The sequence below is a fragment of the Thamnophis elegans genome, chromosome 12 (assembly GCF_009769535.1).
Source record: "Thamnophis elegans isolate rThaEle1 chromosome 12, rThaEle1.pri, whole genome shotgun sequence".
In the NCBI taxonomy this organism is placed as follows: Eukaryota; Metazoa; Chordata; class Lepidosauria; order Squamata; family Colubridae; genus Thamnophis; species Thamnophis elegans.
In genome coordinates, this window is record NC_045552.1 from 611,175 (window position 1) to 634,293 (window position 23,119).

The 23,119-nt window shown below is 60.1% G+C and overlaps 1 protein-coding gene across 2 annotated transcripts; it reads left to right on the forward strand.

The window, feature by feature from the left end:
• Window positions 1-614: 614 nt before the first annotated feature.
• On the forward strand, window positions 615-21,750 carry VASP (vasodilator stimulated phosphoprotein). Of its 2 annotated transcripts, none has more exons than XM_032227733.1 (13): window positions 615-1,119; window positions 12,767-12,938; window positions 14,136-14,304; window positions 14,601-14,673; window positions 15,390-15,451; window positions 15,977-16,263; window positions 16,460-16,557; window positions 16,858-16,915; window positions 17,271-17,307; window positions 18,159-18,204; window positions 19,795-19,876; window positions 20,130-20,187; window positions 20,479-21,750. In XM_032227733.1, exons 1-13 carry the CDS (start codon window positions 1,115-1,117, stop codon window positions 20,514-20,516), a joined length of 1,185 nt encoding a protein of 394 aa, XP_032083624.1. In that variant the 5' UTR covers window positions 615-1,114; the 3' UTR covers window positions 20,517-21,750. The 2 variants fall into 2 exon arrangements, with proteins under 2 accessions (XP_032083624.1, XP_032083623.1); XM_032227732.1 differs by having other exon boundaries at window positions 616-1,119; window positions 16,855-16,915.
• Window positions 21,751-23,119: the final 1,369 nt, after the last annotated feature.

A 23,119-nucleotide genomic window follows, 5' to 3' on the forward strand; every position in this document is an offset into this window, starting at 1 on the left:
AAACCTGAGTGGAGAGAGCAGGGCAGGGTTAGGGCAACTGCTGGGATGCCATCCCTTGGTGGGGGGGACCAGCTGCAGAGCCAGTAGAAGCAGGGGGGGATGGGAAGGTGAGGGCCACCTGCTCCCCCCCCCCCCAGGACCAAGCAGCTGCTGTCTGACCAACCCCCAAAGCTGTGGGGGGGGTGTCTCCAAGAGGGCTCCGGCAGCTGGCCCTCTCTTCCAAACCCCCTTCAGGCTACGGAGTTCCTCGTTCATCCCGCTCAGCTCCGCCGGGAAGGCCGGCAGGAGGGCGAAAGTCCCGGCGCAGTTTCGGGCGGGGAGGCCAGGCTGCCTTTGCTCTCGGCCGCGACGGTTCCAGCCGCGCCTGCCCCAGGAAGCGCCAGCCTGCCCGGGGGTTCGGGGACCCCAAGGAGCTCGGCCTGCCTCGCAAGGGCGCTTGGTGGATTCAGAGGCGGCTGTGCGCGAAGGCGCGACTCGTAGCCGGCGCCCGCCTGACGCCCCACCGGGGAGACCCCTCTCCCCCCGCCACGCCCGCAGCGGCCCTCGCGGTGCCCCTTTAAGTGCGCAGGCCTCGCCCCCTTTAAGAGGCGCCGCAGCGGAGCCTGCTGGAAAGCGGCGGGCTGGCAGGCGAGCGCGGGCGGGCAGGCGGGGGGCAGCGCACGGGCACCGCCGCCGGATCAAAGCGGGCAGAGGCCGAGCGGGCGCGCGCCTGCCTGCCTGCCTGCCTGCCGTCCCCGCCCGGCCTGGCTGTGCGCGGCGCGGGATCGGGGCCATGAGCCCCCGGGGGCGCCGGGCCCGGGGAGCAGCAGCCGCCGCCGCCGCCGCGGGCGAAGGGGCGGAAGGAAGCGGCCGGCGGGCGCGGTCGGAGGGCTTCCCGGCGGGGGCTGCTGCGGCCGCCGCCTGAGCGCAGCCCGCGGCGACGGAACGCGGAGGCCGCCCGGCCGAGGTGGGGGAGCAGCCCGGGCCGGCCCCACCCACGTCCCCACCCAGCCAGGTCTGGGAAGCGGAAGCGGCGGCGGCGGCGGCGGCGGGAGAGGAGCAGCGCCGGCAGCAGCAGCAGCGCCAGCCGCCCAGCAGCTGCCGAGGCTGCAGCGCCGCGCACAAAGCAGCAGACATGAGGTCAGTACCTGCCGGGCGGCCGCCTTTGTTGTCTGGGCCCGCGCCCGGCCCGCCACCCGCCCTGCCTGCCTGCCTGCCTGGCTGGGGGGCGGCGCGGCGGGGCTCCCGGCTCGTCTCCGCCCCGAAGGAGCCGCAACTTTGGGAGCGCGGCGGGGCCGTCCGGCCGTGCCTAGCTGGGGGCTCAGGGGGGGGGGTCGGCGGGGCAAGGGAGGGTCGCCTCTCCCGCCTGGCGGGCAGCTCCGACGCGGCTTCGGGGGCCGAAGTTGCGGAAGGGCTGCTGGGGAGACCCTCCTCGTCCCGGAAACGGGGCGACCTCTCCGCGTGCGAGAGGGGCTTCGGCGGGCGGAGGGGGGCGCCCACCCCCGGAGAAGATCCCGCCCGCTTTCCGGAGCGGAGTGTGGGCTCTGCACGCCCCTTCCTCCGGAAGCGCGGAGTTGGGAAGCCCCTTCCCGCAGAGGCGAGGGGGAAGCAGGGCTGCCCGCGTGCAATCCCGCCCCCTCCCCCCGCCAGGGGCACCTGGGAGCCCCGGATGACCGGCAGAATGGAGCCCCCCCCCCCCGGCTGATGGGGCCTTTGCAGTCCTTCCCTTGAGCCTCGCTTGGCTTCGCCTCTGCCCTCCCGCCGACGTGGGGGGGGGGCTCACCTGAGACTTTATTGGGCGTGGGGAGCATCGCCGCTGCGACCGGCCGGCACCTCGGGAGGAAGATGGGGGTGCCCAGCGGGGGGGGCTGCGTGGGCCTGGAGTGGGGACAGAGTCCCCGAGGGGCGGGGCGGAGGGGGGTCTTGCGAAGGGGGCGCGCGGGAGATGCCAGGCTGGGGGGGGGAGGGGGGGCATCCCCATCCCAACTGGAGACCCCCTCGGCCTCTAGGCCCCGCCCCCGCCCCGCCCCCAGCCCGGAGCTGCCGGTGCTGGGCCCTTCGCGTGCCCCCCGCCCCCCTTGGCGGCTCCCCCGGGCGCTCCTCTGCCAATGGGGCAGGCGCCGCACAGCTGGGCCGGAGCCGAGGGGACGGGCGCGTGCAGGGGGCTTCTGTGGCAAACGCCCTCGGGCAGCCCGGGGGCGAAGTGGGGAGGCCCTGCCAGCCCTTGGCCAGCGGAGAGCCAGGCGGCAGGCCCTCTGCCCGCGGCGCTGCTTCCTGCCTGCCGCCTTAGTCATCGAGGGCCGGGCCGGAGCCTCCCCCCACCCCGCCTCCCTCAGCCCTTCTGCGGGGCGCTCCGAGGCTGCGGCCCCCCGGGAAGAAGGGGTCTCTGGCCGGCTCTCCGGAAGGCGGATCATCTCGCAGCCGTCGGAAGTTCCGCCGGAATAGCCGGCCAGGTGGGCCTCGGAGGCAGGGATGGCGCCGGGACTCACCTGGCCGGAAGAGCCGCGACCAAGGAGCCCAGCGGGGCGGCCGGGGGTTTCTGCGGTTCGGCGTAGCCTCCCCGACCCGGGTCGCCAGGTTTGGCTTGTCCGCTGCACGGAGCCCCCTTCAAGGTAGAGGGGTTTGGTGAGCGGCAGCCGGGAGGTTGGTTGGGTTGGGAGGATGTTTATTAGGGGAAGGGGCTTTGGTAGAGAGACCCTGGGCTTTGGCTGCTCCCGGTTGCCTCTTTTATAACCACACAACCCCCCATCTATTGGCTCTCCAGCAGCTTTGGATCCCAGTTCCCATTATCCCCAGTAAGAAAGCCCACAGGCCTTCTTGTAGCCCGGGAGTAATGAAATTCAAGGGCCACTTGGAGAGCCCAGATTTGGGGAGGCTTTTAGGCAGCCCTTAAACCAAGCATGAGCGATAAATCAGTCCTTCCTTTACTTTTGCTGTTGGTTTGATAGGTATACAATAGCTGTACATGGAAGCTCTTATCAGCAATTGCTAGAAGTGGACAGTAAACTTCTGTGAATTTGTCTGCTAACCCTTCTTATTTGAGCTTGTAAGAAAATCTTGATTTTGTTTTGTTTGTATGTGGGAGAGAAAAATGCAGGCCTTGGTAGCCTTTGTAAGTTAGTCCACAATGGTTAAGTTTGCTGGGTAGTTTAGTAGGCTTGGTTCAAAGTTTTTGAGGAAGCCAGCTGGATCTTTCCTTCTTCCATGCCACTTGCTACAACTTTTTCTTCTGGCTCAGTGTTTCTCAACCTTGGCCACTTGAAGATGTCCGGACCTCAACTCCCAGAATTCCCAGCCAGCGAATGCTGGCTGGGGAATTCTGGGAGTTGAGGTCCGGACATCTTCAAGTGGCCAAGGTTGAGAAACACTGTGACGAATCTGGCTGCTATATTATTTTTAATCATGCTTTCATCCAAATGGACATGCAGGGTTTCCTTCAGTGGAAAAAATGTTTTTATTTAAAGGTGTGCAGCATCACATTTTGTGTTCATTTTCTAAACCACGGATGTCCATCCTAGGCAACTTTAGGGCCTGTGAACTTCAACTTCCAGAATTCCCCAGCCAGCAGAGAATTCTGGGAGTTGAAGTCCACAAGTCCTAAAGTTGCCCAGGATGGACATCCCTGATCTAAGTTTTGTTTCCTAATTTGCTCCTGACTATGGATGGACCTGCCCTCTTGCGCATTCCCGGGAGGGGGGCATTAGGTGGGAGGGAGAGTGCAAGTGCAGGGGAAGGAATGGGGGGGTTGGAAAGAGCCAAGATGCAGGGACTTAGAATTAAGGCCGGGCTAGCATTTCAGGGAAAGCAGAGGTTGGTTATGCACTGGACCAGCCAGCTCAGGGTATAAATAAAATAATTAAAATACTTTCCTGCAAACTTCTCTCAGGTGAGGAGCGCAGGCCAGCTGGGTGGCCTCTGGAAAGACAATGGAGGCTTTGGAAGCATTATGACAGATACTATCCCATGCCTTGCAGCCAGATTAGAGAGGGAAAGTTTTATGCCTTTCTCCAGCTGCGCCCCTGAGGCCAAGGCAATCAGCCACAAGCCTTGGGAACAAGGCTTTTTGAACTTGGCAACTATGGAGGATGGGTGGACTCCAACTCCCAGAATTCCCCAGGCAGCATGGAGGCTGGAAAACCAGAAGGGAGGGGAGGGGGGGTTTATGGTCACCTGCTTTGTTTCCACTGAACTCCTGCCTTTCCAGACAACAAAAGTCCACTCAACATTTGCTTATCAAAGAGGCAAGTAGAAAACGGGACCATTACCAAATCCACTTCTCCTGTCCTCCCCCCACCATCTGCTCCCCCCCCAACTGGATGGGCAATGGTGGGAACTCTGGGAGTTGTAGTCCAGAGGGTGTAAAGGGGCCATAGTTGTAACAGAGAATCCTGGGTGCCTGGAGGGGGGGAGGGGGCAGGGACGGCACAGCTTTGGTGAGTAACCTGCCCACTTTTGTTCTCTGTGGTCAGCATCAGAAAGAGAAGTTGTGGCTGTGAGTGATTCTCCCCCGTGGCCCCCGGGGGTCTTGCAGCAGCCGCTTCTAGTCAGACTTTTGAGGAAGGAGGACAATTCCCCCCCCGCCCCCCGCCCCAGTGAGCCTCTAGTGTTTCTCAACAGCCGCCCCGTCTGCACTGGAGGGAGCCTGTCTTTCATTTGTATTTATTTGTGTGTCCCGCCTGTATTTATTTTTACAAACAACTCAAGGGAACAAACACACCTACGATTCTTTCCTCCAGTTGTTTCCCGCACAACAACCCTGCCAGGAAGGTTGGGCTGAGGAAGAACGAGTGGCCCAAAGTCCCCCAGCCAGCTTTCATGCTTGGCAGGACTACAAACTCCCAGCCACCTGGTGATTGGCCCCAAATCGCCCAGCCGGCTTTTGTGCCTAAGGTGGGACTAGAACTCGCCACCTCTGACCTGATGCCATAACCACTTCAAGCGCTTCCCTGTTTTTTGTTCTCCTCCCCCCCCCCCCACCCAGAGCTCTCTAGGGGGCTGGAGACTGGGGGAGATTTCCCTGGTGCATTTGGTAAGGGAAGAGGGGGGTGGCACTAGTGGGGGAGAAAAGCAAGCCCAGTTTGAGGGGCCTTTGGGGGGTCCAGAAACTGATCCAAACCGAATTGAAGGGTCCTCAATGCTGAGTTTGGCTGTTTTCTTGCAGACGTTTCATAACCCAACTAGGTAACATCATCAGGGCTTGTGAGTTTTACTTGCTTTAAAGCAGTGTTTCTCAACCTTGGCCACTTGAAGATGTCCGGACTTCAACTCCCAGAATTCCCCAGGGGAATTCTGGGAGTTGAAGTCCGGACATCTTCAAGTGGCCAAGGTTGAGAAACACTGCTTTAAACCCTTCCTCTGCCAGGCCACACCCATCCAGTTTGGATTTTCCCTTCTGCCCTCCCTACTTTTTGGTCTGTATGACCTCTGGAAGTGGAGAACCGGCCGGAGGGGCACTTCTGGCCAGCCGGGGGTTTGGCCGGCTGCTTCTAGAGCCACCAAGTCTGCTGTTTCCCACAGAGCAGGAAGCTGGGCTGGCAGCTCCCCCCAGTTCCCCTTTTCCCTCAAGGCCTGTGTCTGTCTGGGGGTGGGTGGGTGGGAGGCATGGTTCATCTTAGCCTTTGGGGCTCCGGGGAACCGGACTCGGTGGGTGAAGAGTCGGCCCAGAACTCAGCAGCCCATGTTGCTCTCCTTCAACCAAAGTGCAGACCCTTAAATTAAAAGACCGAATACTCCCATGCTTCTGCGTTGCTGAATTTGCTCAAAGGGCAGAGCCTCAAACCCAAAGGAAGGTCTGATTTTAGAGCAGGGGCCTCCAACCTGGGCCCCTTTGAGACCCCCGGACTTTAACTCCCAGAATCCCCCCCCCAATAGAGTCTTGTCCTTGCCTTGCCCCTGTGGGTGAGTGGGTGGGAGACCCAGGAAGCAAAGCAGACTTGGGGCTCCTCAGTGGAGCCTGTTGGAGGTCCCCTCCCCAAGGCTAGAGAGCTCTCCTCCCCATCCCCCTCTCCAAGCAGTAGCTGGGTGGGTGGGAAGCAGGGTTGCTGGGGGGGGTCCAGTTGCATTAACAGGAGAAATGGGGGCCCCTTTGAGCTGCTCTGGATGGGGGGAGGGGAAGGGAATGAAAGCCCAGGAGGGTTTCCTAAGAGAGGGAGGGGCTTCAGCCAGGCCTCCTTGGCCTTCCTTCCCCTGGACCCTCCTGGCTCACGCCTTGCCCGGACCCTCCGATTAGACCTCACCTGCGCAGGCTTCCCCTGCCCCTTCAGAGCAGGTAGCCTTCCCCTCCCCTCCCCCTCCCCCCTTTTCTCTCCCGTGGCCCCTCTGACTTTCGGGCAGCCTTGAACCACTTTCACCCGTGTGGCCGTCTCAGCCTCCCGGTGGTCACGAGATCAGACTCTGAATGCTTGGCCACTAGTTCGCAGTTATGACAGTTGCAGCATCCTGGAGTCCGTGATGGCAAAGTCAACGGGAAAAACCAGATTCACTTAACAACTGCAGGGATTCACTTAATTTTGGCAAGAAAGGTCGTAAAACAGGGCAAAACCCATCCCACGAGAGTTGCTGAGCGACAGAAACGTTGAGCTCAATTATGGGTGTAAGTCGAGGGCTGCTTGTGAATGACCGGGGGATGGCGGCTCAGGGGAAAGGGCCCGGGGCTTCTACGGTGGAGGGAGCCCGTCTGTCAGCAGAACGGAGCCCCCTGCCCCCCTCCCCCTTCCGGGATGCTCATTGTGACTTCGCTCGGCTTCTGCTTCCAAGCCCTCCGAGTGGGTGGAGAGCAGTCAGGCGGTGGCTGCAGGTGGAATCATGGTTGCCCCCAGAATGGGTCCCCCTCAAAGGTTGTAAGGGGGGGGGCTCCCTCCAGAACTAAGAGGGGGAGGGTCTTCTCCAACACCTTCCTGCTACCCCCCCCCAGGAGTTCCTCTCCTCTCTTCCCCCTGGGCCCTTCCCCTGGACAGCCCCCTCCCCTTCCTTGCCCCCCTGCTCCCCCCCCCGAAGCCCAGGATTTCTCTCCCTCCACTGAGGTGAGGGGTCCTGGTGTCAGGAAGTGAGGAACACCCCCCCCCCCACTTTCCAGCCCTTTTCCCAACTTGATTCAGAGGCAGAAGTTTTTCTCAGCCGGCTTGTAATAAAAGGCTCCCCTCAAGACCCCCCCCCTCGTTTCTTTGCTGGCTCTTTCTGGCCCCTCCCCACAGGGTGGCAGCAGCTCCGTCCTGCCCTCCCCTCCTTTTCCTAAAAAGCCCCAAGTTGAAGAAGCCGGAAAATGCCTCCTCCGTCCCTCAGCAGGAAGTGACTCAGCTGCAGCGTCTCAGAGGGCCCGGCTGGCTCAGATGCCTGGAGGGGCCTTCTTCTCGTGGGGCGCTCCTGGCTGCCCCCCACCCCACCTCCCACCGGCCCCTTGCATCCCCCCTCTCAGAAGCCCTGGCCCCCATTTGTCCGAGTGCCCCCCCCAGGTGTTGCATGCACAGGGGAGAACCCTTTGGCCAAGGGCTGGGCCTCCCCCACTCCGCCTCTTGCTGTGCTCCGGGCCCCACAGCTGCATTCCCTTTCTGCCCCACACTGGGGCCTTTGGGGCCTGCTCCGAGGAAGGGGCGGGGGCCCTGGCACTGTGGGGCCCCCTGGGAAGTCTTGGGCCCCTGGAGGCCCCCACACCAGAATTGCCTCTTTCCACAGATCAGCCCCAGCACCTCCCAAAGAGAAGGGGACCCACTCCACCCAGTTCAGGTCTGCTTGGGGGTGGGAGAGGGAGAGTCCCCCCCCCGCTCTGCCCCCCCCAGCCCACCTGCGCCCCTCTGGGGAAGCTGCCTCTCTTGGGCATCAGGGGGCCGGTCAGAGAATGACTTGCTTCCACTGGCAAGGAAGGGAGTGGGCAGCACTGCCTCTGCCCCTCAATCCTTGGGGTCGCAGGGCCCTCCTGCCCACTGAGCCCCTGGCAGCACGTAGTGGGCACCTTTGCTTCCCTTGGCAGGATCACGCTGGGTAAGCCAAAGGCCCCTTTGCCTGACCCCCCGAAGAAGACCCAGGCCCAGCAGCCGGAGAAGCCCCCGGGCAGGTGAATGGGGGGGCATGGGGGGAGGAGAGGGGGGACGCTGGAGCACTCGCAGTGGTTAGAGGGCAGTACTGCAAGCTACTTCTGCGGCCAGCAGTTTGGCAGTTCGAATCTCACCAGCCTTCCCTCCCTCCGAGGTGGAGGAAGCCAGGTGGCTGGGGGCAAGAGGCCGGCTCTGCAAACGGCTTAGAGGGGGCTGGAAAGCACCATGAAGCGGCGTATGGGTCTAAGGGCCATGGCTATTGCCAGACAGCAGGGGTGCCGGGGCCCACCTATGGGAAGTCCCTCACGGGGGGTGGTCGGTGCCCGTCTGCTGGGACCCTTTTCTGCCGGCTTCCTTGGGCCCCCTGCAACTCAGCCCCCCACTGAAGGCTGATTTGGGGGGCAGAGAGCAGAGGCTGCCTGGCGCCAGGCCACCCGGCTGCCTGGCCGCCATTGGGGGCAGGCAGGCAGGCAGGCAGGTCTCCAGGCCCTTCCCAGCCCCCCCTTCGCATTCTCCACGGATGCAGCCAGGCCCTGTAACATACCCTTATAAGGCAGGGCTGGTGTGAGGCTGCTGTTTTCCTTGCCTCCGCCTGCTTCCCTTCCCTCTTCCTGTGCCTGGGGCTGCCTCTGCTCCCTCCCACCCTCCCCAGGTGCCAAGGCCTCCTTGCCTCCCCCCAACAATATGGGGGAAAAAAACGCCCTCAAATCTCTGGGGAGAGAGACCCATCACGAGGACGGTCACTGCTTGCTTCCCTTCCTGGCTCCTCCAGCAGCAAAGTCCCAGGCAGACCACCCGTCTGGGGTGGGGTGGGGGGCTGGGAACGCCTGGTCCTCTGTCCTGAGATAGGCTGCAGCCTCCCTGGGGGCTGTGCCTGCGGGGGGGGGGGAGGGTTCTGCAGAGGCCTGGCATTCTGCTCCACTCCCAAGGCAAAGTGCCAGTCTGGGCCGCTTCTCCTGCTTTTAGAAGGGAAGCAGAGGGTCTCCCCCCCCCCCCAAGCAGCCAGGATCCGGGTGTGACCCCCATCTTGTGTGGTCATCTCTGGCAGCGGCTCTTGGTTAAACATTTCCAGGTGGACCATCCTCCCCCCCCCCCCGCCTTGGGGGTGATTGTGCCTGCAGGAGAGAGCGAGCCCCACCCCCCTCTCTGACCTTTGATCCCCTCTCCCCCCTGCTCCTCCCTGGCCCAAACCAAGCTTTTGCACGGGGGTGGGAGGCCCAAAGGGAGCCCCAGGGATTCAGACAAAAGCAGCCACTCTGGTGCTCCCCCACAGTGGGGGCTGGGGAGGGGTCTCTACCCCTGCTGGAAGTCCAGCGGGGAGGTGGAGGAGTTCTCCAGGCCGGAGGCTCCCTGCGAATTCCTGCTGGGTGCAACGAAGTCAGCACTGGGTGGAATTGGGAGGTGGTCTGGATATTGAGAGGGGGCAGCCTGTCTTGGACCTGATCCAGAGATCCACCCAGCCAGGCTGCCAAAGGGGGCGGAGGCCACTTTGATCCTGCTGTGTGGGTAGATCATCTTCATGCCGTCGCCGCTTCGGAGGTTGTGACTTTTCCCCTTGTGCAACAACATCCTGGGAGGAAGAAGGAGGCTTGTCTGACACAACCTTGGGTTTCCTTCTTTGCATCACTGCCCTTGTGGTGAGACTTCCTTTGGACCAGGCAGCGCAGGGGCCGAGCATGGCGAGCCAGCTCAGAGCGGCCGGTGCGGCTGAACAGCCGTCCGATGTCAAATCCTGGGCCTTTTTCTGCCTGTGACGCATTCACACGTTTTCTGAGCTGGGCTTAGCAGCCAAAAAGGCTGATGCGACCCTTGGTGGTGTAAACAGAGGCCTTGACTTTAGCGTTAGTGCCGCTGTGTAAAGGCTTAGTAAGGCTTACTCCACACCTGGAATCCTGCACCCAGTCACCACATTTCAGAAAAGATGTTTGGAAAAAGCGCAGCTACGATGATTAAAGGCCTGGAGACAAAAACATATGAAGAACGGTTGCAGGATTTGGGTTCGGCTAGTCTAGAGAAAAGATGGGGTGACATGAGAGCAGTGTTGCAGTATTTGAGGGGCTGCCCCAAAGAAGAGGGAGGGGCCCATCTGTTCTCCAAAGCCTCAGAAGGCAGGAGAAGGAGCAACGGATGGAAGCTGATCAAGGAGAGAAAACACCTGGAACTAAGGAGACATTTCCTGACAGTGAGGACAATTAACCAGTGGAACAGCTTGCCACCAGAAGTTGTGGGTCTTCCATCATGGGAGGTTTTAGGAAGAGACTGGACAGTCATTTGTCTGAAATGGCCTAGGGCAGGGGGGGGTCCTCAAACTTTTAATGACCTTTAATGGTCACATGGCTGTGAAAAACATCCGAAAGGCTATTTTTAAAGACTTTTAAAGCTCTTCTTTACAAGGTGCTTTTCATCCCACCCTCCACGGGGCAGATGATTTGCACTAGTTTGCGTAGAACTACCTGTCGGGGCTAAGCAGGGCAGGGACTTCTGGACCGCATGGTACATGCAAAGCAGGGAAGCCGTGTGCCGTGTGGAATGGTGCATAATGCACTGGCTTTGGGAGTGGAGGAGTGAGGAGCTGTGTGGGAGCCGCAGCCTGGCCCCCCGGCTGCCAGAAACCTCCTCTCTCACCTGCCCTGCTTCCCCTTCAGGTGTGCCAGGCCGGGGTTCTTTCCCGGAGCGCAGAAACTTGCTCAACTCTCCCTGGTAATGAAAACCTGCTGCCGTTTTCAGGAAGCTGATTTTTCTCAGTACCTCATTTTGCTTCTTACGTTTCCTTTCAAGCTTTGTGAAGCCCTGCGGGGGTTTTGGACAAATGGTTCTCTGCCTCCTGGGCCTCCAACCAGGGTCACTTGAAGGCTGGGGGGTTCTGGGAGTTGAAGCCCACCAGCCGACCAAGATGGGAGGGGTCTGCTTGGGAGGAATCCTCAGCTGGGCTGCTGCCCGCTTGCCAGACCAGGGAGCAGGTTCAGGGGGGCCCCTGGGCCTGTGTGGCTCTAACCCTTCGGACGGGAGCAGCCCAGGAGCCAGGGACGTCAATGTCTGCCATCGGCCCCTCCCTCCCTCCTTCCTCTTCCAGTGAGCAGCTGTTGGCAGCTGGGCTGGGCTCTGCCCCAACCTGCCTGGAGGTCTGGCTCTCCCAGTTGGAGGGAGGGAGGGAGGGGCTGGGCCTGGAGAGCAACTGCCTGGCAGGGGAGGAACTCACTGGGAAGAGTGGGGGGGGGGGCTAGGAATGTGTCTGGGGGAGGGAGGGGGTCCTGCTTTCCTTGGACTGGTGGAGTCTCCAGAGAGCTGGAATCCTCTTCTTCCTCGGGCAGCTGTGGCTCTGACTGGCAGTTTAGAGTTCACCTGTGGGCATTTCTTTCTGTGCCACCCCCCCAGCAAGGTTTCTTCCGTCCCTGCCCTCCGTGCCAGGGCCTTCCGTTTTTCCTGTTTTGCAAGATGATACAATTTCTCCTTTGAGGAGAAATTAAGAACTCACCGGGCTTCCTCCCTCCCTCCCTCCCTCTTTCTCCCCTTTCCCACAACATCCAAAGAAGAAGCTGGCAAAATTAGCCACCTTCTTTATCCAAATTTCCGATTGGGGGGACGGAGGGAGAGAGGGCTGCGAACAATACGAATTGTTTGACAACATGCAAATACTTTTGCATACCTGACCCTTAATCCTTTTTTTGCATAGGCCACAAAGCCCCCCCCCTCCCCCTCCTCGCTCGACAATGGAAATGCGGCCCAGATAATTTTGTGGGCACTTTTCCTACCCATGAATTGTTCTTCCTGAGAGAGGCTGCACCTTCCTGACCTGAAGGGTTTAGGAAGGTTAGAAAGATGAAATGGAGATAAATAAACGTAACAATCTGGAACCGAGGAGAATGGGGCGGGAGGGGGCTGCACAGCCCCCAAGACCCAGCTCTCCAGCTTCTGATGGGTGTATTAGGCAGCATTGCACCATGGCAGAGAGAGGCCGGGATGTGGGTGCGAGTCTCTCTCGGTGGCTCCCCAGACGAAGTTAACTGGGGGGCGGGGGGGGGTATTGGACAGTGAGCCCCCAGGCCTTGCAGCTGGATAGTGCCGGTGCTGTGACCCCTCTAGGAGGCCTGTGCCTTCACCCAGGGGGCAGAAGGCCTTTTCCCTGCTGGGAGCGGAGAAGGTTCCTCTGGGACATTCATCCTGGGTCCTAAATGGGGAGGAAGCCCCCTTGCACCTGGCCCCTTCCTCTCCCTCCAAGGTTCCTTCTTGCAGTTCTGCATTGTAGCTGTAACTCCAGGCCTTGCAAAGCCAGCTGGGCAACCTGAATGGGATCTGGGCTGGTGTGTGTGTGTGTGTGTGTGCGCTGCTCTGGCAACAGCTGCATTCATTTTTTTGCCTTGTCCACATACTTTTTAAGGAGTGTGTGTGTGTGTGTTCAATCTTGGCCACTTTAAAACTTGTGAACTTCAATTCCCAGAAGTCCCAGGACCCCAGAATTCCATCCCAACTTGAATTCTGGGAGTTGAGGTCCACAAGTCTTAAAGCTGCAAGGTTGGAGATCCCAAAGGGAAAGTGTAATTTGTATGTGAACACACCTAACACAAATGAAGCCTCCTGCCTCGCCTCTTAACCTGGGACGGGTGTTTTGAGAGACCCCGCTGAAGGCAGTGGAGGGGCTGAAGTCAGTGTGGGTGAAAGACTGCTGGGTGGGGGGGTGGGACTTATTTTATGAAGCCCCGCCCCACTCCTGCTGCATCTCACCCTCCTCTCGGTGGGCCTTGTGTTTCTCCCTCCAGCGAGTCGGTGGTCTGCAGCACCCGTGCCACGGTGATGCTTTACGACGATGCCAATAAAAAATGGGTCCCGGCAGGAACTGGCGCCCAGGCCTTCAGCCGCATCCAGATCTACCACAGTCCTGCCAACAACAGCTTCCGGGTGGTGGGCCGCAAGATGCAGCCGGACCAGCAGGTAACTCCCCACGCCCCCCCCCGTGTTTAAACTGCCCCCCACCCAAACATCTAAGGGCCGGCCTGGAAAGCTTCCTTGCTCCCCTGTCTGAGCTTGTGTCCCCATTGGGGGTGGGTTGGGCCCCTCCATTTTCGCCTCTGTCCACCCACACGGGTGGAGGGAAGAATTCCACGCTTCCTTTCTCCTCCTCCAATTTAAAATCTCTTGAGAAGTCGTGTCTTTAATGGGCAGCTCTACTGACCACGATCGACCCCAAAACTTTTGTTGCAAAGCAAGATAGTTGCGACCTTTCTTGACACAGCCTGTTGTTAAGTGAATCACTGCAGTTAAGTTAGTATCGCCGTTCTTAAGGGAATCCGGCTTCCCCATTGGGTGGAATAGCAATAGCAGTTAGACTTATATACCGCTTCATAGGGCTTTCAGCCCTCTCTAAGCGGTTTACAGAGTCAGCATATTGCCCCCAACAACAATCCGGGTCCTCATTTCACCCACCTCGGAAGGATGGAAGGCTGAGTCAACCTTGAGCCGGTGGGATTTGAACCGCCGAACTGCAGATAACAGTCAGCTGAAGTGGCCTGCAGTACTGCACTCTAACCACTGCGCCACCTCGGCTCTTGTCAGGGTTCTGGCAGGCACTACTGCCACTTCGCTCGGTGCAATTGAAAAACAAGATGGCCGTGGGGAGCTGGTCGGGGGGCGTGGCTGGCCTGGGTTGCTGCCGGTTCCAGTGACCCACAACCGGTTTGGCCGAACCAGTCCGAAGCGGTAGGAACCCACCACAATTTCCCGTGGACTTTGTGGGGCTTGACACAAAGCAAGGCAGAAGCTGACACTTTGCTTGTAAAGGGAGTCATGTGACCCTGGGACACTGCGACCGTCGTAAATGCAAATCAGTTGCCAAGAGGCTGAGTTTTGACCAGGTGATCCTGGGGATGCGGCCACTGCCATAAATGTGAAAAATGGTTACAAGCCACTTTTTGCCACGCTGCTGTAAGCTTGAACAGTCACTAAAGTAACTTTTGTAAGTGGAGCTCCTCTACCTGCGTTACGATCCTTCGTTAACAAAAATGACGAATTGGTCGGGGTGCAGTCCTGCGTCCAGGGGAGCGGAGTCACTCGCACCCAGAGCTTTTCCTCCAGCTCTGGAGCCCCCCCAGTCCCTGCCGGGCCCCCTGAGCCCTGCCCGTTTCTCTGCAGGTGGTCATCAACAGTCCGATCGTGAAGGGGCTGAAGTACAACCAGGCCACGCCCAACTTCCACCAGTGGCGGGATGCGCGCCAGGTCTGGGGGCTCAACTTCAGCAGCAAAGAGGATGCCAGCCAGTTTGCCAATGGCATGATGAATGCCCTGGAGGCCCTGGACACGGGTGAGGCCAGATGGGCGGAGTGGGGTGGGCACTGTGGTTGGGGATGGGGGGGGGGGCAGCTGAGCCAGGGGAAGAGGCTCCAAGGGGCCCCATCCAGGCTCTGCGAGAGAAAGCAGCCTCTCCCCAAAAGGGGGGGTGGGTGGGTTAGTAGTAGGTTCCATCTGGGGAGGGGTCTCAGGGGGGGTCTCAAAACTGGCAGACAGGTGGGGGGGCTGCAGGGTCTGGAGAAGAGCTGAACTGCCGGTGGGGGGACAGTTGGGGTGCCAATGTTTTTTGGGTGGGTTGCGTCTCCCCAGGAAACTCTGTGCCCCCCCTGCGCCCCACCCAGAACGGACCCACCGCAGATGATCTGGCCGAGCAGCAGAAAAGGTACCGGAAGCCCTGAGAGGTCTAAAAGTTGCGGGGGGGGGGGGAGGATGTGGGGAGGGAGAAGTTCCTTACAACAAGGAGGAAGTTTCTCTTACTTCATCCGATGGTCTCAGATAGGAGCAGAGGGGAAGAAAAGGGAGTATTGTTCACACTTACATTTGTTTGAACAAGCCACACGCTTAAAAAAAAAAACACCCTTTCCTTTCCCAGAGTGGAAGGGGCTGGGCTCCCCCTTTGGGGGGGGGGAGAGAGCAGGGTCCGCAGGAGACCCCCCTCCCCCAGGTCTGGCTCCAAGCCAACCTTGCACACGGAGGGTCTCCCTTTGGTGCCTGCTGTGCCTGCTTAAGAGGCCAGAGGAATTGCCCAGAGCAGAAAGCGAGGGAGGGAGGGAGGGACGGAGAATGTGTGTGTGTGTGTGTGTGTGTGTGTGTGTGTAGGCCCTCCTTGATCAGATTAGCAGCTAATCGGCTTGCCCGGCTGCCTGCTGGGGCAAATGCCCCCTGGGTTGGATGCGCTCCACCTCGTCCCCCCTGGCGATGTGTGGCGTTCCCCTTTCCAGCCTCTTGCCCGAGCCGCCCGCCCTGCTGCCCAAGTGAGTGTGTTGCTGCGGAGGGCCAAGGCGGGGGGGGGGGCTTGGGAGCAGGAGGCCTGCCCGGGGGGGCGGGGGGGGAGGCTGCCCACAGTCACCGAGGCCTCTTCTGCCCTCTTCATCCCAGGCACCCACAGCAGCTGGAGAAGGAGCCGCCGGAGCAGCCAGAGCGACGGGGGCCCATCGGAGGTGGGTGCCAGAGCGGGTGGGGGCCTCGGCCCCTTGCCTGCCCCTCCCCCCCACAAGGCTCCCAGGATGGGAACTGGGGAAGCCCCCGGCAGCTCTGCAGGGGGGACCTTAGGACAGGTGTCTCCGACCTTGGCTTCCGGACTTCGACTCCCAGAATTCCTCAGCCGGCTTTGCAAAGGAAAGAGGGATTCTGGGAATTGAAGTCCACAAGTCTTAAAGTGGCCACGGTTGCGGATGCCTACCGTAGGGGGCGTCCCCCTGGGTGGAAAAGGGCAGGGTGGGGCGGAGAATCCGGCATCCAGACCTGGGGGCAGCTGCTCGGAGGGCCCAAAGAATGGACCGGTTGTGCCCCTCCGCCACGGGGTGCTTGGCAGACGCAGGGGCTGGCGGGGGAAGAGGGTCCTTGGTGCAGGGGTGGGGGAGGAGAGGTGTGGGATTTCCTATTCGTTTCCAGCGTTTGGAAAGGGGGCACGGCTGGCACAGCTGGGGGCTCCCATCTTTCTCTCTCTGCTTCTCTTGCTGCAGCCCCTCAGGTCGCCCCTCCATCGGGGGGCCCTCCGCCGCCCCCGGGACCACCTCCAGCTCCCCCTGGGCCGCCCCCGGGACCTCCAGGGCCACCACCGGGAGCCCCCAGTGGCCCTCCCCCTCCTCCTGGGCCACCCCCTCCGCCGGGCCCACCCCCTCTGACCTCAGGAGGGGGGCCGCCCCCAGCCCCTCCCCTCCCTGCTTCCCTGGGCCCCGGTGGAGGGGGCGGAGCACCCACCGGCTTGGCGGCAGCCCTGGCCGGAGCAAAGCTGAAGAAGTCGGGCAAGGTGAGTCAGGGTGCCAGAAGACCTTCTGGGGGCCCCACACAAGGACCCCCACCGGCCACATGACATGGGCAGCCCCTTGGGGTACCTTTCCTGTTGGGGGCCCCTGGCACTGGAGATTGTGGGAGGGGGCTGCGCATTGGGTGGGATCCTGGTTTGGGGGAGGCCCCTCACTCCCCCCATCTTCCCTCTTTCGCAGGAGGAAGGGGCCAAGCCCACCCCTGGTGGAGGAGCCCCCCCCAGTGCTCCCGGGGGAGGGGGGCTGATGGAAGAAATGAGTGCCAAGTTAGCCAGGCGGTGAGTGGGCACAGGTCTGGGAGGGTAACCCATTGGGAGGACAGCCGGCATCAAAAGGGTCTTTAGGAGATTGGGGGGGGGGGTCTGTAACATAAAAAAAAATCTTGAGTCCCTGAAAGTCAGCATTTCTGCTGCAGCCTAGAGAGGGGTCTGGGGTCTCCCATACAGCCCACGGCCTGCAGCTGGGTCTGCATTGGCTCCCTCACCCGCATGCTTTTAAACCCAGGCCGGTGGTCTCTGCAGAGAGGGACCCTTCTGGGAAATGGGCTTTAGCCTCTTTCTGTCCTCCCCTCCCAGAAGGAGAGTGGCGGAGCAAAGCGAGAAGGTCGTTCCAAAGAAGGAGGAAGCCCCTGGGCAGGTGAGTCTGGCTGGGGCCCCCCAGTGGACTTTCCCACCCCATCCATCGGAGGGCAAGGCCTGTCAGCTGCACGTCAGCTGGTGGAAGCAGGGGTGGCAGAATGCAGCCCCTGTCTCTCCCCCCCCCAAAAAACACCGCCCAGCTCCGTTGCTCCTGTGGCTGGCCATACCTGCCTGCCCTGGCTGTGTGGCGGTGGGATGCCAGGTGCCAATCAATCTCAAGTCAGACCAGCAAAACGACGCCCCACCCCCTCTCCCTCCTGCCAAAGGGGTCTCCGTGGGAAGGAGGCAGGAGAGGGGGGGGGTGAGGGTGAGTCGGGAGCCCCCTGACTTTTGTCCTTCTCTTTTGCCCCCAGCAAGAAGACGCTGATGCCACTGGTGCCAAGCCCACAGGTGGGTGAAAGGTCCCAGGACTCCCTCTGCTCCCTGGACTGCCCCCCCCCCAGGATCAGCACAGGCGGGGGGAGGGGGACGACAAGCCAGCTGTACTCACACAGCTGGCTGAACCCGGTCACTGAATCGGCCCATTTCCTGGGTTTGCCCAACCTGTTGAAGTGGAAAGAGAGGCAGGGTTAAAATTAGCTGCCTTTGGCGGGCTGGGGTGGGGTGTTGAATGTGGCCCCCATGTCTGCAACTAGTTGAGGAGACCCAAATGGGTCCCTTCCCTCCCGCCTGGGAGCAAAGGGCCAGGTCTCCCCAGAGCATCCTCAGTGTAGGTCCAGCTGTCTGGGTGGGCCTCTTTTTAAGGCTTACCCCCCCCCCCAAAAAAAAAACACCCAGTGAGATGTTTTCCATCCATTCCTTCCTCAAACAGCAGAGAGTTATGGAGAATCTCTGCCGTCTTTTCCTTCGAAAAGAAACCATTCTAGTCCTCGTGATTGAGGGAGAACCTTGGAAGTAACAGATTGTGAAAGGATTCCCCCCCCCCCTTCCAATGTTACCCCGTCACACGTTGATCTGTGTCATGTATGAGAAGACGAGAGCAGGTCCATAGGAAGAAAGAGCTGGAGGCAGCTCAGCAAGTGAGCCCAGCTGCACGGAAGACTGAAGGGCTGGAATTCCACAAAGGGGGGGGGGGAGAGATAAAAAGGCCGTGGGGCCGAGGGGCTGGGCTGCTTCCCTCCCTGTTGGCAAAATGGAAGAACCGCTCCCAAGGGAAGGATCCGGATGGAAGCACGGATGGGGAAGACCCCGCACCCAGAACATGCTTCCCACAACGACCGTCCCTCTCTTGATCGTTACAGATGCCTTCCGGAGACCGTGGGAGAAGTCCAGTACGACATTACCTAGGTGAGGGACAGCCCCCACAGCTGCTCCTGACCCCCCTGCAGTGGGAGGGGCTCTTCTGCCCCCCCCCCAAGCCGAGTCCCTTGCAAGCAGCCCGAGAGAGAGCAGGGACCCCGCCCCGACCCCCCCTCCCAACCTGCAACTGAGTCTCTCTCTTCCCCCCATCAGGACAGCCGTCAGCCAGAAGACCACTGCACCCCCCGCCACAGGTCGGCCACAGGTCGGCCACTTTAGGTATCAGGCAGGAGGAGGGCTGGGAAGCCAGAGATACAGGCAGCAGCGGGGAGGGCAACTGGACCCGGGGACTTCAACTCCCAGAATTCCTCAGATAGCACGGCTGGCTCAGGAATTCTGGGAGTTGACGCCCACCGGCGGTCCACAGGGGCCGACCCCTGCTCTGCAGTGGACGCTCTGCAGACGTTGGAGCAGCAGCTTCTCCACTGACCCAGAGCCCCACAAGAGCTGCAGTGGTCGGAGTGCAGTACTGCAAGCTAAATTCTGCTGCCTGCCGGCTGCCTGCAATTTGGCAGTTCGAATCTCCCCAGGCTCAAGGTTGACTCAGCCTTCCGTCCTTCTGAGGTCGGTAAAATGAGGACCCGGATCGTTGGGGGCAAGAGAGGCTGGCTCTGTAAACCGCTTAGAGAGGGCCGTAAAAGCACCGAGTGCGATGGCTATCCAGGCTGGTTGGATGCCAGGGGATGGTTGACTGGAGGGGCTCCAGATGAGAAGATTGGGGTGTGGGCTTCCCCTTTCACATGCCCGGTCTCAGGACCCCTTCCTGCCCCTGCTGGCCTCAGACTGAGCTAGCCCGGGCCAAGGGGCAAGGAAGGGGGCTGGAATTCCAGCAAGCCAGAAAAAAGGAACCAGACCTACCAGCAGAGTGAAAATGGGGTCAGGAAGAGGATCCTGGCCCCTTCAACCCCTCCCCCCCAATCCCCTTTTCCCCAGAGCCTGCTAGTTTGAGAGCTGCCGGTGCCCACATCTGGCTGCTTTTGCTTCTGGTTCCCCAAAGCTTTGCTCCTCTCCAGCTGTTCCCAAAGCCTCTCCCCCCCTCCTACATCTGGGTGGGAGAGCACCCTCCTCTTACCCCCAGGACGAGGCCCCTCCCTCTCTGCTTCGTGGCCTTCAGCTTGGAGATGCTTGCTGGAAGGGTGGGCATCTGTGCCCCTCTGCTTTGGAATCTCTCTTCCTCCCCAAAGGGCCCGGGCCCTGTCTTCCGGGAGGGTGAAGGCAGCTCTTCCTCCTCTGCCAGTAAAGGAGACTATTTGTAGCTCAGGGTTGAAATGGGGGTGTGTGTGTGTTTCCCCTGGGGCCCTTGGTGGCTTTCTTGCAGACGTTTTATGACCCACCGAGGCAACATCATCAGTGTTGGGGTAATGAAACGCCTGCCAGAAAAGACCCAAACTCAGAGGGCCCCAAGGACCCTTTGCCCATCTCTGTGCAAAGAAGCTTTCATTGCTCCCTGCCAGCCCTGAACCCCCTGCCTGGCCTGGGGGGCGTTGGAACGGCCCTGCTGGGGGATTCTCAGGAAGGGCCGGGGGCCACTGGAAAGACGGCCGTGTTCCTGACCCTCCCTTTCCCTCACCGTCCCAGAATGAAATCTGCTGGAGCCATGACGGCCGGGGAGCCCGCGGGGGGCGCAGGGGATGAATCCGAGCTGGAGCGGGTGAAACAGGTGAGCCGCCCCCCCCCCCAGCCCTGGCGCCTCGGGAGGGTCCGCTGGAGAGCCTGGTTCACGCCTGCACAATTAGACCCGTGTGCCCTGCATGCTTCAGGGCCAACAGGCCTGGTGGGGGTCAGGAGAAGGGGGCTCTCGGACAAGCAGCCCTCATCCCAGCCTGCTGCTTTCAGAAGCCCCCACACACCCACACCCACCCTCCGCAGAGACCCTTGGCCTCAATGCGTCTCCTTCCCCCCCCCCCCCCCAGGAACTCCTGCAGGAGGTTCGGCGTGAACTACAGAAGGTCAAAGAGGAGATAATCCAAGGTGGGTTGGGGGCAACCAGAAGTGCCCCTGGAGGGTCACCGAGGGGAGGGCAATCCTCACTGTGGCCCCATGGCCGAGCTGGAGCAGCAGGGGAGGGCGGGCGGGCGCTCTTCCCGTGGGAAAGCCCCACTGGAGGAGGCAGGTGCCCCTCCAGGCTGCCAGGGGAGGAGCACTGAGGGATAACACTCCCCCCAGCTCTGCCTGGCAACGGTTTGGGGAGGGTCCCAGGGTAGAGGAGGCTGTGATCCATAGTCCAAAACTGACCCCCAAGTATTTCCCCCCCCTCCACAGCATTCATCGCGGAGCTTCGGAAGAGGGGGTCTCCTTAGCCCCCAGACCCAGCCGGTGCCACCCGGAGTCAGCAGCCTAATTCTCCCTCGTGCGCAGAAGAGAATAAAATGGAAAATCACAAAGGCCCCCTCCTCACCTTTCTGGCCCCCTCACGCACTAGACAAGCCCCACCCCCACACCCCTTCCCTGTCAGCTCCCACCGTGCAATTTTGGGGTGGGGGGAAGAGGGACAATCCGTGCTGGCCCCCACCCCAGGAAGGGCAGGACCCCCACCTGTGCCTTACCCAGAGCAATAGCAGGACCCTCCTCCTGAACCCCCCCCCAAGGAAGGAAGCGGGCTCTTTCCCTGGTGGAAGGGGCTCCCCTCTCCCCAGCCCAGGAAGGGCCAGTCTCTCCGCTCCCCCTCCCCATTTTTGGCTCTCGGTGTTTGGTTTCCTCCGCATCACAGAGGGGCGTGTGCCGTCCAGCCAGAGGAGGGGCTGGCGAAGGGCCCAAGGAGATGCCCTCACTGTTGGAGGCCCTTCCTTCTTGCAGCTTGCAAGGGCCAGACCGGGCAGTTCTCCCGGGTGGGGTCCCATCTCCTACCCCCCCCTCCTGGGAGCATTTCAGAGCCCCTCCATCTTCCTCCTGCAGAAGAGGCGGCACGAGTGACGGGCAGAGCATTGGAGGGCCGGTTGCCGGGGCTGCACCCTGGGATGCCCCTGCCAGCCCCTCAAGTAGTTAGGAGCGCTGCTGCTCCTGGGGGGGGCATGCCCCACCTCCAAAGATGGCGCTCTTCTGGGCAAGGGAAGGGCCCTGTCAGTCCCACGTCCCCCCCCCCACGCTTCCCAAGCCCCTTCCTGCATTCCAGGTCTTCTGCTGGTTTCACTCGGTTTTGTAACTTTGATTTTATGCAAGGGGAGAGGGCCCTTTTTGGGATATTTTTTTCTCAAAGGCCCACCCCTCTGGGTCTTTTTTAAAAAAAGAAACGTTCTTCTTCTTCTCCCTTCTCCCTCCTTCAGGCCATGGAGGGGAAACAGGGCAGGCTTTTCTACTGAGCTGTAATTTTTTGACTTTTTTGTTTTTGTCAAGCTGGATAGAATTATTATATTTTGATTTTATTATTATTATTATTGTTATTATTACTGATCTGCTGGGTATCTCTGCCCGACCTCTTTCCACCCTTCCGCCTCACCGCACGCATCGCCCGCAGACGGGCACTAGTATCTCGGGCACGTGCACCAGACTTCTCTTACGAATAAACCTTTTCCTTTTTTGTAAAGTTACAAAGCGCTTCGGCCTCTGCGCGTTTCCTTCCGTCGAGCTTTGGGGAACGGGGCGAGAGGCGGGGGAAGAATGCCCCCAGGTTTAAAAGCTGGGCAAGGACTTGAGAAAGCCTCCACCCACCAGGGGCCAGATTGAAAGCCATGGGGGGGTGGGGGGGGGTCGTGAGGAGATGGGCAGCATTGGAGGCACGTGGCTTTGTTCACAATATACAGGCAGGCCTTGATTTGGAACTGCCCAAAGTTGGTTGTACGATGGAAGGCTATTTGAATGTTTTCAATAAATAAATCCAGCCACAACCTCTATAAACCAGGGATGCCCAACCTTGGCAACTTCAAAAGTTGTGGACCGATTGGGGGAAATTCTGGAAGCTGAAATCCACAAGTTTTAAAGTTGCCAAACTTGGGAGACCCCTGCTGGAAACGGAACAAGATGCTGAACGTACCACAACTCCCAGCAGCCCCAGCCAGCACAGCTAATGGTGAGGGATGCCGACGAAGCTGTGGACCTCCGAATGCTGTGGACTGGCAGGAAATGTCGCCCACCGCCTGAATTTAAGAACAAGGAATGCTCATCAACTCCCTGGTGGACTCTGTCATAGTGGCAATGAGTACTGGTAATCCTCAACTTACAACCATTCATTTAGTGAAGCTTGAAGTTAAAATGGCCCAGAAAAGTGACTTCTGCCTAATCCTCACACTTACGACAGGTAGCATCACCACGGCCACACGATCAAAATCCAAGCATTTGGCCACTGGCACGTATCGCATTCTCCGGGATGACATGGTTGAAATCTGCAAACTTCCCAAAGTCATTGGAGGAAGCCAGATTTGCTTAATGACCACGTGATTCATTTAACAGCTGTGGCAAAAAAGGGGGTAGAATCAAACGCAACTCAACCCCTTGCTTAAGAGATGGAAATCCCGGTGCCAACTGTGGTCGTAAGCCAAGCGCTACCTGCACACCACCGAGTGACCAGAGGTGGCATCCAGCAGGTTCTGGATAAGAGGACATTTTGAGAGCAGTTCAGAGAACCGGTAAATAGCCCCCCCCCCCCACCGCATCTCTTCTCTATTCTGTATCAGTGCCAGCTGATGGGGAGGAAATGGGGATTTTGCAATAACCTTCCCTTGCCACACCCACAAAGCCACGCCCAGAGAACCATAGTAAAAATCTTTTGAATCCCACCAGTGTGAGTGTCCCTGGAAGGACATCTATGCAGGAAGCTGATCTATGGCGGCATTTCTCACGCTGACAAGGGAATTCTGGGAGTTGAAGAAGTCCACGCTTCTTCAAAATTGTCCCGGTCGAGAAAAACCTGTTCAATGGGGCTGTTAATGTTGACGCTACATCATCAAGCCCCTCATTTGCTTTCCAA

Coding starts and splice junctions, on each gene's coding strand:
- VASP (XM_032227732.1), top strand. Junction 16,264..16,459: donor AGCTGAAGAAGTCGGGCAAG/GTGAGTCAGGGT, acceptor CCTCTTTCGCAG/GAGGAAGGGGCCAAGCCCAC. Junction 19,877..20,129: donor AGCTGGAGCGGGTGAAACAG/GTGAGCCGCCCC, acceptor CCCCCCCCCCAG/GAACTCCTGCAGGAGGTTCG.